At 38.1% G+C, this 14923-nt stretch overlaps 2 protein-coding genes and 1 long non-coding RNA gene across 3 annotated transcripts in view; 1 reads left to right on the top strand and 2 right to left on the bottom strand.

Moving 5' to 3' along the window:
• Nucleotides 1–14923, bottom strand: part of LOC140932682 (poly [ADP-ribose] polymerase tankyrase-2-like) — a 128497-nt gene that overhangs the window by 23314 nt on the left and 90260 nt on the right. The window lies entirely within an intron of this gene.
• Nucleotides 9608–13256, top strand: LOC140932691 (uncharacterized). Its single transcript, XR_012164985.1, has 3 exons — nucleotides 9608–9871; nucleotides 12296–12384; nucleotides 13128–13256. It is a non-coding gene; the product is annotated as an uncharacterized lncRNA (long non-coding RNA).
• Nucleotides 12063–14191, bottom strand: LOC140932689 (uncharacterized). The gene is made up of 3 exons (XM_073382203.1): nucleotides 14018–14191; nucleotides 13185–13414; nucleotides 12063–12353 (listed from the first exon to the last, which is right to left on the bottom strand). The coding sequence occupies exons 1-3, from the start codon at nucleotides 14138–14140 to the stop codon at nucleotides 12182–12184; spliced, it is 525 nt and encodes a 174-aa protein (XP_073238304.1). The 5' UTR covers nucleotides 14141–14191; the 3' UTR covers nucleotides 12063–12181.

Below are 14923 nucleotides of genomic sequence, written 5' to 3'. Positions count from 1 at the left end.
TTGCATGCGTAGTATTCTTCCCGTCGATAGTCTCCTCATTTAAATCATTATTGTCGGCGGCAATCTGTACAAACGAACCAGCCTTTATTACAGTTGGTATGACAGTACCGAACTCTTCAGCCTTGGCAAGAACGTCCTCTGCAATACTTGTATTCACTGCATGCATCTCATCGTAGGAAACGCAATGTCCCATTCTGTTTAGCAGTTCGATGAGCCGCCTAGATGTCGTCAGATGATGAACACATATAGCTAAGCTGGTGTGCTTAGGAAGCTTAACACGTCCCTTGGAATTGCAATGGATGATATCTTGTGCGATACTGAGGATTTGTCGTTCGTCTTCAATTGCGGTAGACTGGTTCAACGCATTAGAGGGTCTAGCCCGCTTATCTGAGACCACGAGCTGCTTGATTAGTAAATACAGAGAGTCCGGGATGAGTTGTCTGGCGGTCTCCATGCTGACGTCTTGAGTATTTAGTGGTTTGGTGTTAATACCTGTACATTTCTTTATCTCTTGTTTGATTAAGCTTGCCACACGACGTATTTCACTTGACTGTGGAGTTTCATTGCCGTTGTTGACGCTTACGTTTCCATTTTCGGGGCTCTGAAATACAGCCCATGCGTTTAGAACATCTTGAATGTTAACGGTACTTGCATAGACAAGTTCAGATTTACTGCGGTCGGCTGGCTGATGGAAGACAATCGAAGTGGAAAAATGCTTTTGCAAGCGTATTTTTAGATTTTGAGTGGTGTAACTTTCCGCACTATCAGCGCCTTTTTGTGTGAGAATTTCCTGATATTTGCTTAATAGAGACATCATATCGTATGCTCTGCCTTGTTCGATGCCAGCAGCTAGATCAAATACAAGGTCTTGAAAAGCCCTTTCGTGAGGTGAATCTAGGGCTTCTCCTTTGGGCAGGCTAAGCGTGGTTTTCTTACTGACATAAGTAGCGAAACAGTTCTTATGGTACTTTGCCTCTGCTGCGATGAGGTCTCCGTTCACACCATTTAAAATGTGTAACATAGAGCTATCTCCTTTTCTTTCAGCCGCTATTCGGATGCTTTCACAGGCCTCGAATGTACATAGATTGATAAGATCTCTGTTGTTTTTATGAGTCTTATTTTTACAAATGAAACATCTCGACCAATCAACTGGGGCTATTGCTGAACGAAAAGTCCTACTAGACATGACGTCGACCTCCTTTTGCCGGCTTGTATGTTGTAAAGAATCGCTAGGCGTTTTATAGCGAATATTTTGGTCACTTGTGTATGATGCATAACAAGTTGAGTGCCAATGAATTCCCGTGTCGGCGTCATGACTCACAAACCTTGCCCGCACTTCCTCGTCACGACGCTGTTCCTTTGCCTTTATCGCTTTTTCAATAGAGTCTTCCTTTGCCTTTCTAAGTGGTTCCCCTGGGCGGTCAGTCTGGCAAATAATACACAATGTGCTACGGGACAGTTTTCTTTTTCTCGATTTTGGAAGTAACGGTATGGCGAAGCCCTCAGGAAAGGAACCTTTATCAGCCATTCTATAATCTAATAACGAATTTTAAAGTAATGTGTCACATAAAAAAAAATTCAAAGAAAAAAATAATATGGCAACCAAATCTAAACATTTTGAAATATTGTTTGACATTGTGTTCTAAAGGGACATGAAAAACGATTGTCGATTGTTGAGGTTGTTTTTTTTTATGTTATAAAAATATTAGTTGAAGTAAGTAAGATACAGCTATTCTATAAATGTACTTACAGAGATTGCACTGCTTCGGCCATGGAGGCAGCCATGTTGGATGATATAGCCTCGTTTTGAAGATTCTTGAAAAAGAGGCTACAGCCTCATTTCAGTTTCCCACAAAAGTAACGATGACACTTGCAAAAATGAGCTAACACACTACAGAATACCCGCAATTTCTAACCACAAAATCTATTATTAAAGTATACTAAAGTATAATATACAGTAGATGCCTTAAACAGATCGGCTCCTGCTTTTAGCTACAACTCAATAATGCAAAAAGGCCCGAAAAAATGTAGAATTAAGTCATGTAGCCATAAATTACAATAAATAACAGTCTTATTTACGGAAGAAGACTTCCTGGGACAATAACAGCTATTGTTGATTTAATAGCCATTTTCTAGTACTCAAAGGTACTGAAATATAATTTTTGGCCTGTCTGAGGTCACGTGCTCGGTCACGTGACCTTGCTTTGCAATGTTTGAGCATGATTGGGATATAATTTGTTAAGAAGTAACGATATTAGAGGTTTCTATTGATAAACAATTGCAGATAACGCGGTAAACAGAAGCTACCGGAATGAGCCTCGTTTTCATGTTGACCCGGAAATGGGAAAAAAATTGTCAATCTTTTATTGTTTCAGTTTCAATAAGCTACAATTTGTCTTAAAGTGTGTAATGCACCAACAGTAAGTATAAAATATCAGAATATCTATGAATAATTAACACATTTAAGGTAATGAAGACGTTAAAATAGGCTAGTAAAAGCTATAAAACACCATTTTTGACCCTGTATCTGTCACGTGTTCGGTCACGTGACCTCAATTTAAGCAATCTGAACATGATTAAGATTCGTGCTACAAAGGTGTAACAATATTTGTAGATTCAGGCCAAAATAAACGTTTAATTTACGCATTATCAGTGGTCTTGTATCTAGCCTCGTTTCCATGAATTTAAAGGGGTGACCTATTAAAATAGCCGCTTAACTTGTGATCTATACCACAAATCAACTCTACTAACTAGCTGACATTGATCAGCAGGTCTTGTTCTATCAAAATCTGCTATCAAACCTTTTCTGACCCGATCATTGTACGAAACCCTTCTTTTAGGGTCCTGGCTTCCGGACTATTAGTCACATGGTAGAAATTGACAGCACTAGAAGAGAACACTACAACGTTTTTGTGTGACAAACGTGACAAGGCTATTACTTGCGTGTTTTATCGCGATCGTCACTTAACATCATTGGCATGTTTATTTTGCAGACAAAAAAAAATCTGTTTAGAGGATTGGAATGTGAAGTTTGGCTGAAAATTCTTAAATAATAATAATAATACTAATTGTCACGCTTGTCACGTAAGGGTTTACTGTCTTCTTTTATCTAACGTCTTAAAGCGTAAGGGCAGTGAAGCCAGCGTGCGCAGATCTGAAAACCGCATTGACCAATGGCAGAGCTAAAACATTCTCTAAGATGTATTACCTTGACAAGGAGTTCAGCCACTTCATAATGACCATAAGAGCAAGCATTATGGAGAGGGACCAATCCTCTAACAGAAATAGAAACCAAAGAAAATACACAAAGTTAAACCACCTTGTGCAACTGACAGTGATAATATTACACGAGGAATAGGCCAAAAATTCCTCACTAATGAAAAAGTGGCACAGAAATTATGGTGCATATACTAAGGATCAAAAATTTCTTCTTTCATGTTACAGAGAGTCAACTACAATAAAACAGGTTCCTGTAAGTGACGTTCCCCTGTGCTTTTGAAGTACTTGACTGAAACTGCTAGTCTATGGGTGCCAATAGACCTCTTTAGACCCCTCTTTTGGAAGGGGGCGGGGGGGGGGGGGGTAATGTCTAAGTTGTTGCTAGATAACTCTAGTTTTTCAGCCCCCCCTCCTGATAATTATTGCACAGTCCCTAAGTTCTGTAAGTTTTATTAACTGATTTTTGGACGTTGACGATTTTCTGAGATCGTGCGAGAAAATAAATCCAAAAAATAAACTGATCTGTGAAAACGACACGACGCGAGCACTCGCTTGAAATTGGCTAACTCCGTGGTTATGGGCTCCTGGCGAGGTCACTTTTTCTGCACATATGAACCAAATTGAAGGAAGTTGGGGGCGGCTGCTTTTAAAATGGTGGTAGGGCTACTGTCTCCCCAACTTTCGCGCTTCTTTCACACGGTAACCGTGTTTGATTCGCCGGCTCTACCGAATAATTGCCATAAACGTCTTATAATTCATTACTGTTTTTTTTATTTTTATATTTCATCAGTTACTGATGAAAACTCGAGGTTGGGAAGCCTGTGTCATCGACTGATTGCAAGTCCAAAATTCATCAGTTCTTTGTTTTTTTACACTTCAGTTTACCAATTGACTTCATTTCCTTAATCTTTTTTTTGTTGTTCATTGTGTTTCGCTTTCGCTTGGATTCATGTCAGCTTTTCCATTACAATGAAAAACACTGAGTCCTATCTGGTTACACAGCTTAGCAAACCGCACCCTTAATCACATGATTTCAAGAAGCCATCGCTTGCAGCTCTAGAGTTACCATGGATGTTCAACAGCTCTTTACAGTTCTTAAAAAGGAAGCTGAATGCCCATTGTGTTTGGAGACAGTCAATAATCCCACGATTTGCCATGTATTCACTCATTCTGCCTCGAGTGTCTTAACAAACACGCAAATTTTGCAAGAAGACAGCTACAAGCGACAATCAAATGTCCAGTTTGTCAGACATCTTTTCAAATTCCTGAAGGAGACTCGTTCAAGAATTTGCCTGCATCTTATCATCTCAACCGATTGGTGGATGTTCTCGCTCTAAAAGATGGCAGCACACAGACCCAGAAATGCAGCAGTTGTGATGAGAACAATACTGCTTCCTCTTACTGTTTCGTTTGCCAAATATTCCTCTGTACTTCTTGTTTTGAAGCTCATCAGCGCCTGAAGACCACGAGAGGTCATCGCAATGTTATGATAGAGAAATTAAATGTGCAAGATGTTCAAGAGTTGATCCACAGACCCGTCATGTGTTCACAGCAATATCATGAAAATCAGCCGCTGGAATTTTATTGCGAAGAATGCAAAGTTCTTATTTGCCAGAAGTGCTGTATAGTAAGCCATAATCGACACACCATGACAGACACTCAGAAAGCCGCACAAGTACAGAAGATGCAAATGAAGGACGCTTTGGAGAAAGTGAAAGCGGAAACTGTAATTTACGAGAACGAAATAAGGAAACAAACCGAGCTAATGGAAAAAAACAAAAATGAGATTTTGTCAGCGGAAAAGAAGATGACAGATGCCGTGGAGGAACGTATCCGTGAATTACGGGAACATGAGAGGGTCATGAAAGCCAAATTTGCTGAAATTTATGAGGCGCTGGCGAGGTGAAAGCGCACTAGAAAGAAACGTCAGTGCTGAGATTCTACAAACAAATCAGATCATTGTTGGACGCTGTGAAGAACTTTTGAATGTAACAAAACCTGACATTTATAAACCACCACACGTGAATTACATAGTCGAAAATCAACTGAATCCGGGTTTGGATCGAATTGTGGTAAGTAATACAGATCCTTTACTTTCCTTAGCGGACGTGGACAATCAAGAACTTGTCAAAGAAAAGACGGTGGCAAATTTCATCATTGTAAGTAGAGATTCAGATGGAAAGCAGTGTTATCATGAAGATGATGAAGTAAAAGTCAACATTATAACTCCAGCACATGATCAACTGGAAACAGAGATAAAAGACACTAAAAACGGCAAGTACACAGTAACATACACACCACAGTGTGTTGGACAACATAGAGTAGAGATCCAAGTTAATGGACAGCCACTGACTGGTAGTCCCTGGGTTGTGCAGGTGATTCCGCATCAGTATCAATTTGCGTTTCAGTTTGGATCAAAAGGGAAAGAGCAAGGACAGTTTGACGAGCCTTGTGGTATTGCTGTGAATGATAAAAGCAGGACGCTTGCTGTTGCTGATACAAACAATAACAGAATTCAGATGTTTGACTTTGATGGGAATTTCCTCAGGGAGATAGCACTGGAAGATGAAGCTTCTTCGGTGGCTTTTACCGAGTCTGGTGACCTCCTTAGCACTGTCGATAGTGACGACAATGAACTCACCTTGTACAATGAGGGTGGCCAATTCATTCGATACATCAGCGATAAACATGTGAAGGAACCGTTGTTCATATCTGTTGGGAGTGATGGCCGTATAATCGCATGTGACTGTTATGACAAAACGATCAAAGTTCTCAGCCCTGATGGGAAAGATTTACGTCAGTCGTTCAGGGCTCCTGGTTGTGATGCGGAGCCATTTAGTGCTGTTTATCAGCAGGACAAATTTTTTGTGTCTTATCCAGACGCTGACCGTGTCATGGTATTTAACATCACAGGGGAGTATCTATATGACATTGCCAGTAAAACGGGATCTGTTAACTGGCAGTTCTCGGGTCCCACTGGTCTCTCTATTGACAAGTTTAACCGTTTGATCGTTTGTGATGGGAATAACCAGGGACTGCAGCTGTTCACTCTTGACGGAAAATATGTCGCTAAGGTAGCTGGGAGTTTTTTTGACCATAATCCTCACCTTGTTGATTGTGCCGTGTCTGATACTGGACATGTTTTTGTTACGGATATTAACAAACACTGTATTTATGTTTTCAACCAGCTCTGTGTGAATATTTAACTCCTTCTGAACAGCGACCTTAAAAATATTGTTTCTCAGGTATGAACTAACCCTCTTGATTAATCCAGCTAAGTGGCTGAACGTTATAACTTGAACTGAACTGAGCTTACATATTTTATACATATAGCCTGCAAATGCCTACAGTTGTAACAAACTGTACATATATTCAAAGGCTGATAACTACCGAAAAAAAGATGGCAACTTCAAGTTCTTTCAAAATCACGTTTAAACGCCAAGATCGTATCCCAAGATATTTAAGTCCCCCCTCTTTCCCAGCAATTATGCTGATAATCAATTTGTTAATGCTGATAATTAACACCAATAAATATACGGAAGGGTGGCCTCTGCTAGCAGGGAAATGCTGATATAGTTGAGTAGATAGTAAAATAAAGTTTTTTTTGAACAGTAAGAGAGAAAAGAAAGAACACGTAGAATCGCGTTATTTGGCGAATAAGAAAAACTGACATGGGCGTTGCAAAGGAAAGTCGAAAAATGTAATAAGCGTTGCATTTGTTTGTTTTAAAAAGAGCATTGATGGTTAGTTGAAGAAAAAAATAAGAGAAGTCAACAATAAATAAGAACTGTCCAAGCTTGTGGCAATTGTCGGAATTTTGCAGGTTACGTTTTCTTGGAACCGACAGTTTTGTCGCATGCGATATGTTTGCAAGCATGCGACCGCAAAGTAACTATCCAAGGCTGGTAAGGATGTTGCCGGTGCCTGCGGCATGTTACCAGCGGTACCTGCGAGCTCTTTCGTGAGTTCGCTGGTGTGGTGAGCTTATATAACAAGCAGCAAGAAAAGAACCGTGCTCTAGCATGCATGTGTCGAAGGTTTGAATTAAACGCTGATAGCTTTCATGATGTAGGTCGAGTTGAATGTCCTTGATATTAACAATACATGAACTAAATCTACTTTCAAACAAACAACCACACACACAAACTTTGCTCTAACATTTCGATATTGGTATAAAAAAAGGCTGGTCTATAACATAGAGTTCAAATAATTGATATATTTACAGACCTAAAGGTTCAATTAAAGCAAAAGTACAGATAAGTGATAAACAAACTACGGTAAAGGAACAGCGTTAACTTTGGAAAAGTAGATTGTCCAAATAAGAGGTGACAGGTGTCACTGTTGCTAAATATTTGAAAATTAACGGAATAAGCAAGAAATCCCCAGCAGTCAAGGCCAAACTGGTAAAATAACACAGAAAGAAAATCAATTTCCAACTTAGACACTTGACACTTTCACCTCCATGTAAACTTATTTAGTGATGTCGGAGGTTTAGGTAATATTTTAGTCTTAAAATTTATTTTTGATGAGAATAACCTGCTGAAGGTAAGGTTTGTGGTACTATACAGTCTGCAAACATTAGGATTTCGCCTGCGAAAACAGCGGTCGTTCTTCGCTCCACGTCACTAGGGACCGTTTTCACGTCCCTCCTGGCGAAATGTCTCTAGAGACGAGGAGCGTGGAGAGATGGCTATTTTCAGTCTAACAAGGATCTGTCCACAAGTAAAAACTTCTTCTTTGTCAGGACACGGTTGAATAACCATTTTTTTGTTTTGCATAAAAATTGATTAATTTACTTACTGTATTAAATTCCAAGATTATATAAAACGTTTGTGCGATAATATATACTAGTGTAACATAATGTTCATGAATAATTGGCTGCCATCTTATGTCGTGTTTTTTCTTTAATAGCCATAATTAGCTCGGAAGTATATTAGCCAGTTGTAGTTGAATCTCAGCTTCGTTATAAGTTTAACATTCTTTCTTGGGAACAGGCTTTATTGGAATTTCTACGTCCTATTTCCTGTCCCTTCCCTCTCATCGCGTTTCTAGTTGCTCCGAGTGGTTGTCAAGCCCTTTAGTGACCTGTTGACGCTGGAATTTAAACAGCGTTATAACGCTTATGAGGTCATGTAGATTTTTACAGCAATCCGTCGGCCATTCAGATTCTTAGTTGGTAGTGATGGACAAGGAATTTATAGAGATGCGTCAACGTTGGAGGGTGTAACAATCTTCTACGTGATCAGGTATTCTGGATAGGCCCCAGTTAACAACAATAAAGGATAATTAAGCAAATGGCACATCGATTTTTTAAAAATTTATTTGCATTTTTTTGAATAGCTCAAATCAACAAACTTAAGCAAAGACGTTTCTGATCGGGGGTGGAAGCTGAATAATTGGATCACGATTATTCATTATTCTTTGCTTTTTTTCTCCAAATTATTCATTATTCATTTCAAATTTTTCCATGATATTCATTATTTATTTTATAGTTTTTGTATCAGTTTTCCTTTCCGAAATTTTCTACTGTGTTATTCTATACATTGGTTATCAAAAGTTTACATTTCAGTATAACCTTACATTCAACCTTATCTTTAGCAAGTACCATTCTATTTTTCTCTATAAGTGTGGTCAAAATAATGTTATCCCTTTGGATCAATAGACTGTCTATGCATTTACTAGAACGTGAAGGACCAAACAACAGCAGTTTAATGACTAACATAATAACTAATAACTAAAATACATTGTAATAACTAATAAACAAACTACAGCTGAAACGAACACTTTTCACAAACGTACTCGTACGCAATCGACTTGAGGGTTCAGGCAAGCCGGGCAGGATAGGCTGCTTGTTTGCACGGGACCTGCGATACTGCACCACCTACCAGGTTACTCACTCGGTCGGATTTTTAGTCTCCCCCGCAGAAGTTCTTAGGGGTTCGTCGTCACGCGTTCCTGCCTAAGAATCCTAAGAACGTCTGCGTGGGAGGCTATCGGATTTTAGGACCTACTGTCTATTGGCGAAGACAAGACGGTAAGAAATTGAGGATGTTTACCGGTTTCTGGGTAATCGAGTTCGACTTTTTTCAGTCGGACCCGAATATCAACTCGGACCCGATTTCGTTTAATCGAGCACGATAACAAATCGGGTTCGATTTCTAGTCGGGTCCGATATGTTTCAGATCGGAATTCCAAAACTAATCGGGCTCGAATTGTTGTTAAATCGGGCCCGATAAAGTAATCGGAATCGATTTAAATTAATCGGGTCCGACTTGTTTTAAATCGGGCCCGATTTCTTATCCGATCAGAGGGTAACTTAATCGAGTCCGATTTCTCGGTAAATCGGACTCGATCGTTTTGACAGTCAAAATGGGGGCGGGGGGGAGAGGGTAGGTAGAGAACATCTTAGAAGCACGGAAAAGGTGTATGTTTCAAAGGAAAAAGAAACGGAAATGTTATTATCTCGTCGCTTCTCGTCCCCAGGGATCGCTCGACTCTCCCCAAAGGTTACCCTCCCCAAGCTCCACCGCCATTTTGGAAAAGACGTGTACCGGTAGTCTCAACAACTCTCTTTTTCCTACCCTTTATTGATTTTATTTACCTCGTCCCGCGTTTGAGAGGTTGCTTTAAAAGAAATAATATGCTAAAAGAGGTAGGTAAAAAATAGATTTATTATAGCCTTTATGTAAGTTACTTATAAGCTTAAGTTTACTCAACAATAATTGAACTAATAATCTAAGTTAAGATTAACTATTGAACTGCAACCACAAGAGATGACTATATACACAATTATAATAAAAGATTTGCTAGTAAACTGATTTATGTAGATGAATAGCAGTATCCACCAATTTTGTTATGTCTTTTAAATTGTCTGGTCCAAATATCAGGCAATTACTGTTCCACTTGGTCTCAAGTGTCAACCGACATCATAATATAGAAGTTTAAGTTTAAGAAAGAAGTAAAAATGCTATATATATCCTAACTACGTAGTTTGGTCTTGCTCTTTTGGACATTGTTCACATATGTACATTACAGTGCAACACCGTTAATGCAGTCTCCAGTGTGCCCCCTTCCCCCCCCCCCCCCCCCTTGGAAAAAAAATGCCTGTCAATTTTCGGAGCAGGATCAAATTTCACGAATCAAGGCCTGTACTGTCGTCCAAAAAGAAGACAAGAACAGGTTCAGCTTACTCCGTCAATGACATTGAAATGAATGTCACAGGCATGACAATGAAAATTTCAAACAAATGGGTGTGTTAATGGGGTGAAATTTGTGAAAAAAGTTTACCGTTTATGCTTTTAAAATGTGGCGGTGAGCCACCTTCATGTGTGACTGCATTAACTAAGGGTTTTTGTAAGAAAATGTATGGCCATTTTGCTGAAAAAAAGTGACCGAAATAACGAGGTGACAGTTTGATCAAGGTGGCTGTAAGGCGGGGTTCCACTGAATCTCTTTTTAGCTTAATGATTGCTCTATTGTCTATTTTTCTTTTGCTATTACTTGTATACAATACAGTGTACAAGAAAGAATTGAATTGAATGAAAATACAAAACCCTTTCGACCCTCTGGTTCTACGGCCAAATATTTAATTACACGATTGCATACTTGTCTTTCAACCAAGGTTTACTCAGTTTTAACTTAAAGCTGTATGTAATGTCTTTTGGGCTAAAAAGTAAAGTTGACATTATTTGGCAAGATCCATAGAGCCACATGTTTGCTTGTTTCACTTTTATACAAGCTTTTACACAATTAATTTCATGTATCCGTGTTTAATAGAAGAGACCTTAAGTTACACACCTTAAGCTTGTCTTTAGTTTCTCTTGAGTGTTAAAATGGCCCCAAGAAAGACTGAGAACAATGCTTATGCAAAATTTTGGGATGACAAACAAAGAATGTTTGGTATGTTGTGGTATAATTTTTGAATTCAAGTTACATTTTAATTCTGTCTGACCAAACCTCAGGTTACTTTAACCCATCTTTAAGCAAATGGCTGCTGGGAAATATAATGAATAATTATGGCCTATCTTATCCTTTACAGAGACAATGGTGTATCTTAAGGTCCCTAGTACAAGATACTTGTACATACAATTTATAATTATCATTTTCAACAAACCTCAGGTTACTTTAACCCATCTTTAAGCAAATGGCTGCTGGGAAATATAATGAATAATTATGGCCTATCTTATCCTTCACAGACACAATGGTGTATCTTAAGGTCCCTAGTACAAGATACTTGTACATGCAATTTATAATTATCATTTTCAACAAACCTCAGGTTACTTTAACCCATCTTTAAGCAAATGGCTGCTGGGAAATATAATGAATAATTATGGCCTATCTTATCCTTCACAGACACAATGGTGTATCTTAAGGTCCCTAGTACAAGATACTTGTACATACAATTTATAATTATCATTTTCAACAATGAGTGTTTTTCTGGAACATTTCATACATGATGGGGAATGGCCTGGACTTTATCGTTGTTAATTCAACTTTGAAAACGTATAAGGAAACAAGCTCTTTCTTCAATATTTGTCTTAGATGTTTTTTTCAGTGTTTTTCTATTCAATGAAAAGAAAAAAGAAGAGCTTGGTCTGCCAGCTTATCCTCTCTCCAACTTTTTTATTGTGAACAATGGAATATCTTATGTTCTTTTTTTTTTTCTTTTTTTCTTGCTTTAAATCTTAAAATTTATAGCCCTGGGCCCAGTTGTTCAAAGGCTGATTAGCGCTAACCCGCGTTTCAATTTTAAACCGAGTTTCTTTTACTTTTGTTCAAAAACATTTCCTTGGATAATTTTTGCTAATTTCTCTAGCGTATCCACGCATCAAATTGTAGAGAAAAAGAGTAAGACTGAATTTGTGTTTTAAGCTTTGGTATTTGAGTTTTGGATTATCTTAACCCAACTTTGAACAACCCGGCCCTGGTTGACTATTTACAGTGTACAGTATGAGGTTTTTTTTCACATTTTTAGGTCAAGATGATATATTATAAATTTGATCTCCACGTTTCCATCCCCATCTACATATCTGTTTATGTCACTCATTCTTCTCCCCCACATTTCTCCTTCCTTCAGGATGACTGTGTCTGAGCGGAAGGTAGTCTCTGTTTCCTCACCAGCTGACATTACAATCCTTTGAAGAGAAACATCAAAGTTATTGGGAGGTAATTATGCACTTCTCATCAACCAGGGCATCAACCCCCAGGAAACAAATCATGACATATACCGTAAACATGTTAAAAAAGGGACTCATTTAGAGTCATGAGAGGTGGGACAATTGCACTATAATATCATAAATCCCCCTGTCCATGACTAACAATTTGCCAATAACACAGGAAAAAATAATGGATTCCCATTTTTGGATATTTTAGGGTACTTAAAGAATACCCATAAAAATGCCAAATTTGGCAAAGTTAGACAAGTCCCAACCAGGGAATTCCCAACCAAGTTCCCTGATTGGGACTTGTCTCACTCTTCCAAATTTGGGATTTTTGTGGGTATTCTTTAAATACCCTAGAATTTCCTAGAATTTCCAAAAATGGGAATCTGTTATTTTTTCCACTCGATGGCATGTTCCCAGGGATGACATCACTCCCCCCCCCCCCACCCACCCACATGGATGGCCACTACTGATAGCTGTTTTCTGTCTAGCTGTTATTTGTTGTCAATATGGTCAACATGTTCTTTTCTTTGATGATACATTGTTCTATCAAGTCTTTAATTCTTAATAATTTTGTATTGACCAACAATCACTGTGCAGTTTCTTTTCCTTGCTTACACAAATATATCAGTCTAGAAATTAAAATTAGGTTGCTTTCAAACAGCATGTTAGTATTACTGCACACTGGTGTATAACATTAATTCTTTTAATAAATTATTATTTTCCCCAATATTGCTCTTTTTTCAGGATCTGCCCCCATGTCTTATTTCCCCCCCTAAACAGATACTTTTGACATGTTCTTACCGGATTTCTGTGGTTATTGGATGTGCGGCTTCAACCAGCTGGAGAAACAATTCTTGGTCAATGGTGAATAAAGCCCTCCACTTGTGTCCTCCGTGTATAAAGTGTGGACTTGTGATCGGTTCCTTTCCGCCTATGCCAGCACCTTGAACTTGAAGGTTTCGAGGAAAGTTTGTGATACTCCAACAAAAGGAGTCAATCCTGTTCACCTTAACTGCCACTGGGTTACTTGTCTTAAAAAAAGAAACATAATAGTGTTAAGTATAAGGCTGTGTGTCTATCTATGCAATGAATTTATGATAGAATCTAAGCACAAATTATTGTTATTCAAATTTTAACATTATACTGAATAATTAATAGTTTAAGACTCGCCCTTTTCTTGAACTGCATGGACTATGCTGTAATATTAGGGTATTTAAAGAACAACAATAAAAATCACAAATTTAATAAAACCAGGGAATTCCCAACCAAGTTCCCTGATTGGATTGGGACTAGTCTCACTCTTCCAAATTTGGGATTTTTGTGGGTATTCTTTAAATATCCTAAAATATCTAAAAATGGGAATCCGTTATTTTTTCCTGTGTGTTAAGAACACTAAATATGTTATGTACTGTTGTGTACGGGATCCAATATGAAGATACAGGGGATGCTTGCAGTCTCACTTATTGCTACAGTTACTGTATATTTTGGTCTGACCAAAGGTGTTCTTGATTGAAAGCCTATGTTTTAAGTCATTCTTATTTTCCACTGTACATCCCTTTTTTTTCTAACCAAATTCTCTCGGTTAATTGGTACAGTTTTTATTGCCTTTGAATATTGTATGTTTGGTTCCTTACCTTGTTAAATATTGATTGCTTCAGCTTGATGATTTCGTTCGACTGCAGGGCGAAATGCTCTGTGGCAGCCTCCATTAAATGGGCATTCAAATTTTTTCTCTTTACCAACGTTCCACAGCCCATCACTCTGCACTCTGTCACCGTTTCAGGGCAGAGGTGTTGGTGAAGATTGACGTGGCATCTGAAATGAAATTCATAGTTTTCTTTAATTTATTCATAAATTTACATATATTTACATTACTTCCTTTAAGCTGTGTCCCTTTTAAAAAAGCCATTTTCAAGCTGCAATCATAGGGTTGAACGATAGCCACAGGGGAGGTTAGGGATGGTTCTCCCATATACAGTTTATGAGCTACACTGAGACATGTTTATCCAATAAGGTATTGTTTTATTGAGGATCCTGATCCTTGAACAAGGGTACCTTATTTGTGTTCCTGGGCGATCGATGGATTGGGAAACTTCATGATTAATAAATAGTTTATTGTATTAGCTCAGATCCAAAAGTGTAAGTGCCAAACTCTAACATCAAGTCATATCATAAGTAAAAGCTGGACTTCCTTACAGCATATTTCATGCATGAGTCAGGCCATTGAATTTTGAGTTATTTTATTTTGAGTTAATGGGTCTTGAATGTGGTATCAATTTCCTTAAAACAATCGTTAAATATGCCCTTTATTTATGACCTATCTGAAATTTATACCCCACATAACCATAGGAAAGGTCAAGCAATCATCTATACAGATATATAGATATATTCGTTATTTGAGTAGAACGTATATAGATATATATATATATGTATCATCTTGATGATGAGACAGAAATAAAATAAAAATGAATATCATCGAGTATAAAATCTTTCAAATGAGTACCAATAAGCTGATTAAAAGAACGGAACCTTTGTACTGA

This window comes from Porites lutea, chromosome 4 (genome assembly GCF_958299795.1).
Source record: "Porites lutea chromosome 4, jaPorLute2.1, whole genome shotgun sequence".
Taxonomy (NCBI): domain Eukaryota; kingdom Metazoa; phylum Cnidaria; class Anthozoa; order Scleractinia; family Poritidae; genus Porites; species Porites lutea.
This window is presented reverse-complemented; position numbering and strand designations above follow the sequence as displayed.